The 4,427-nt window shown below is 52.2% G+C and overlaps 1 protein-coding gene across 1 annotated transcript in view; it reads left to right on the top strand.

The window, feature by feature from the left end:
- Positions 1–2,257: 2,257 nt before the first annotated feature.
- The window catches only part of LOC105540111 (EGF-like module-containing mucin-like hormone receptor-like 2), a gene marked incomplete at its 3' end in the record, with an annotated part of 10,624 nt that continues 8,454 nt past the window's right edge, over positions 2,258–4,427 (top strand). The window contains exons 1-2 of the mRNA XM_011980607.1: positions 2,258–2,426; positions 2,460–2,566. Of these exons, the coding sequence (XP_011835997.1) occupies positions 2,545–2,566 (22 nt within the window). The remainder of the gene's footprint in view (positions 2,427–2,459; positions 2,567–4,427) is intronic.

Raw genomic sequence — 4,427 nt, 5'->3', positions numbered from 1 at the left:
CTCCAGCCTGGGTGACAGAGTAAGATCTGTTAAAATATATATATAGCGTTTTTAAAAATTGTTATGTAGGCCAGGTGCGGTGGCTCATACCTGTAATCCCAGCACTTTGGGAGGCCGAGGCAGGCAGATAATGAGGTCAGGAGATCGAGACCACCCTGGCTAACATGGTGAAACCGTGTCTCTACTAAATATACAGAAAAATTAGCCGGGCGTGGTGGCGGGCACCTGTAGTCCCAGCTACTTGGGAGGCTGAGGCAGGAGAATGGCGTGAACCCAGGAGGCGGAGCCTGCAGTGAGCCGAGATCGCGCCACTGCACTGCAGCCTGGGCGACAGAGCGAGACTCTGTCTCAAAAAAAAAAAACAAAAAAAAACATAAAAAACACAAAAAACTATTACGTAGCTCAAGAGACAAGCTAATCATATGATTTATCCAGAAAGGAAAGAACCCTCCTATTACATGATTCTCTGTCGATTAACGGAGTGCCCAGGGGCCTCAAATATAAATTTCCCACAGGGGGAAACTGACTTAGAAAGACCAGAAAGATCCGGGGGGGTCTGCTCTGTGCAGTGAAGCTTCTCTTCTTGGTGCCTGCCTGGCATCGGAAGGGGGCCCCTTCTTCCTTCCTGGTCTCCTGTGTGGACACTGTAATGCCTCAGTTTTCTTTCTTTCTGTCTTTTTGTTTTTGACACAGGATCTCACTCTATCACCCAACCTGGATTGCAGTGGCACCATCACAGCTCAAACTCCCCAGCTCGGGTGATCCTCCCTGCCGCAGCCTCCTGAGTAGTAGTAGCTGGGACCACAGACATCTGCCACCAGCCTGGATAATTTTTTTTCTTTTTTTGAGAAGCAGAGTTTTGCCATGTTGCCCAGGCTGGTCTCAAACTCCCGAGCTCAAGCAATCCTCCTGCCTCCGTCTCCCAGAGTGCTGGGATCACAGGTGTGGAGAAATGGGAACACTTTTACACTGTTGGTGGGAGTGTAAATTAGTTCAGCCATTGTGGAGGACGGTGTGGCGATTCCTCAAGGATCTAGAACTAGAAATACCATTTGACCCAGCCGTCCCATTACTGGGGATATACCCAAAGGATTATAATTCATGCTACTATAAAGACACACGTGCACATATGTTTATTGCGGCACTATTCACAATAGCAAAGACTTGGAACCAACCCCAATGTCCATCACTGATAGACTGGATTAAGAAAATGTGGCACATATACACCAGGGAATACTATGCAGCCATAAAAAAGGATGACTTCATGTCCTTTGCAGGGACATGGATAACGCTGGAAACCATCATTCTCCGCAAACTAACACAGAAACGGAAGACCAAACATGGCATGTTCTCATTCATAGGTGGGAACTGAACAATTAGAAAACTTGGACACAGGGCGGGGAACATCACACACCAGGGCCTGTGGTGGAGTAGGGGGAAGGGGAGAGGGACAGCATTAGGAGAAATGCCTAATGTAAATGACAAGTTGATGGGTGCAGCACACCAACATGGCACACGTATACTTATGTAGCAAACCTGCATGTTGTGCTCATGTACCCTAGAACTTAAAGTCTAAACAAATTAATTAACTAATTAATTAATTTAAAAAAAAAAAGAAAGAAAGAAACAGAGCTTCACCACGTTGCCCAGGCTGGGCTCAAACTCCTGAGCTCAAGCGATCCTCTTGCCTCAGCCTCCCAGAATGCTGGGATCACAGGTGTGAGCCTCTGCACCTGGCCTCAGTTTCCTCATCTGGAAAACAGCAGGGGAAGATACAGCCAGCTGGCGCGCAGGCTCTGCCAATTCTGGCATGCCAAAGCTCTGGGCACAGGGCAAGCCCCACCAAAGTGGGAGCCCAGAGCTATTTCTGACAAGGCCCCTGCGTGCCTGCCCAGGGAAGAGCCAAGTGGCCCTGGGTGAGACCAGCCCGCCCAGCTGTCACACCTTCCCCTCCAGAGCAGCCAGCCCCAAACACACAGAGGCCAGAGGGTTGGTCAGAGCCACGTGGTGGAAACTCCAGTAGAGGGTTTTCTAAAGCAGGTTGCACTTCATTCTTGCTGAGCTAGTGCACGTGTGTGTGTGTCTGTGTGTGTGTGTGTGTGTGTCTGTGTGTGTCTGTGTGTGTGTGTGTCTGTGTGTGTGTGTGTGTGTCTGTGTGTGGGTCTGTGTGTGTGTGTGTCTGTGTGTGCGTGTGTGTCTGTGTGTGTCTGTGTGTGTGTGTCTGTGTGTGTGTCTGTGTGTGTGTGTCTGTGTGTGTGTGTCTGTGTGCGTGTGTGTGTGTGTGTGTGTGTGTTTGCAGTGCCCTTGGGTCTGTGTTTTTATTGCACTTTCCTGCTGGTTTCCAGCTGCACCGCCAGTTCCGGGGAGGGTCCTGGGCCTGTGGCTGTCAGTCCCCACCTCCTTCATAAAGTCCTGGCCTCGGGACAGTCCGCACAGCTGCCCAGCCTGAGTCGGGACAGTCCGCACAGCTGCCCAGCCTGGGGAGACAGGACAGACCTGCCCCACTCACTGTTTCCCCTGCCGCTCCTGCCGGCAGCTCGAACCATGGGAGGCCGCGTCTTTCTCGGTAAGTACTTCGGGGCCCCGCTGGGAGGGGCGAGGAAGCTCCAGCGGTACCTTTGGCTGCGTCTGAGAAACGGGAGGCGCCGCTGGTGGCTGTGGGGCCTGCGATGGAGGAAGCCACATGGTCAAGCAGGCACTCTCGGCACATGGGGAGGGGGCTGATTGTGCTTGGACACCCCCACACTCCGGCAGGAACTCTAGGGTGCGCTCGGAGCCTGCTACTCTGCCGGAGGTATCCTCAAGCTTTCTACTGGAGCCAATTTGGCATCTGCTCCCTAAGAGGGGAAACTGAGGCACGGGGGAAGGAAAGGGGCAAAAAGTGAGTGCTGGGGCCCCAGAGCCACTGCTCTTAATATAGCGCATAGAAAGACATGGGCGGGGCGGGAGTGGGGGGAGGCGGGGAAAATAGAGGCCAGGACTTCTCCACTGCAGGTACTCCCAGCTTCTCCCTCTCTTTCTCTCTCTCTCTGTCTCTCTCTCTCTTCTTCTGTCTCTCTTTCAGTCTATCTCTCTAATCTCTGTTTTCTCTCCACCTCTGCCTCTTTGTCTGTCTGTCTCTCTCTCTGGTGAACAGCAAGGAGAACCCTAGGTCTCCATCTCTAAAGCCGCTGATGATCTGAGGGGGGTCCCCTAGGACATGCCTTGGGAAGGGGAACCCCCTGAACGCTGGGCACTGCAGCTCCACATGCACCCCAACAGGCGGTTACAGCGTTTTCCTGTGGGAGGGGCGCCCAGGGGGTGAAATATCACCACTGGGTCCCAGGACAGACCGCCAGGGCTGGTGGCGGTTGTGATTGTGGTGTGTGTGCACCTGTGTCTCTGAGGAAGCGTGCAGGTCCAGGGCATCTTAGAACCTGGGGGATCCAGCGCTGTCATTTTTTTTTTTTTTTTCTGAGACGGAGTCTTGCTCTGTCACCCAGGCTGGAGTGCAGTGGAGCAATCTCAGCTTGCTGCAACCTCCACCTCCTGGGTTCAAGCGATTCTCCTGCCTCAATCTCCCAAGTAGTTGGGTAACAAGAGCCTGCCACCACGCCCAGCTAATGTTTTGTATTTTTAGTAGAGACGGGGTTTCACCATATTGGACAGGCTGGTCTCGAACTCCCGACCTCAGGTGATCTGCCCACCTCGGCCTCCCAAAGTGCTGGGATTACAGGCCTGAGCCACCGTGCCTGACCATGCCTTCATTTTTACCTAAAGAAATGAAGATGGCAGTAAATGCCCAGGCACACCAGACACCCCCAAGTCAGAAGAGGGGCAGCTGGAGCTGGGACCCCCACCAGGCTCATGGCCCTTCCCTACTTCTCAGCTCCTCCCCAAGCTGAGCTCGGGAGGCTGAGGCGGGAGGATCGCTTGAGGCCAAGAGTTCAAGATCAGCCTGGGCAACAAGCAAGACTCTGTCTCTAAAATAATTTTTTAAATTATTTTTAATTTTTTTGGCCAGGCGTGATGGGTCACGCCTGTAATCCCAGCACTTTGAGAGGTCAAGGCGGGCAGATCACCTGAGGTTAGGAGTTTGAGGCCAGCCTGGCCAACATGGTGAAACCCCATCTCTACTTAAAAAATACAAAAATTAGCTGGACATGGTGGCTCATGCCTGTAATCCCAGCTACTCAGGAGGCTGAGGCAGTACAACCGCTTGAACCCGGAAGGTGGAGGTTGCAGTGGGCCAAGATTGTACCACTGCATTCCAGCATGGGTGACAAAGGGAGACTCAGTCTCAAAAAAATAATAAATAATAAAAATAAATAAATTATTTTAAAAATTTTGAGCTGGGAGCTCAAATTTTTGAGCTGTAATCCCAGCACTTTGGGAGGCCAAAGCCAGCAGATCACCTGAAGTCAGGAGTTCGAGACCAGCCTGGCCAA

The sequence above is a fragment of the Mandrillus leucophaeus genome, unplaced genomic scaffold, assembly GCF_000951045.1.
Source record: "Mandrillus leucophaeus isolate KB7577 unplaced genomic scaffold, Mleu.le_1.0 Scaffold215, whole genome shotgun sequence".
Taxonomy (NCBI): Eukaryota; Metazoa; Chordata; class Mammalia; order Primates; family Cercopithecidae; genus Mandrillus; species Mandrillus leucophaeus.
This window is presented reverse-complemented; position numbering and strand designations above follow the sequence as displayed.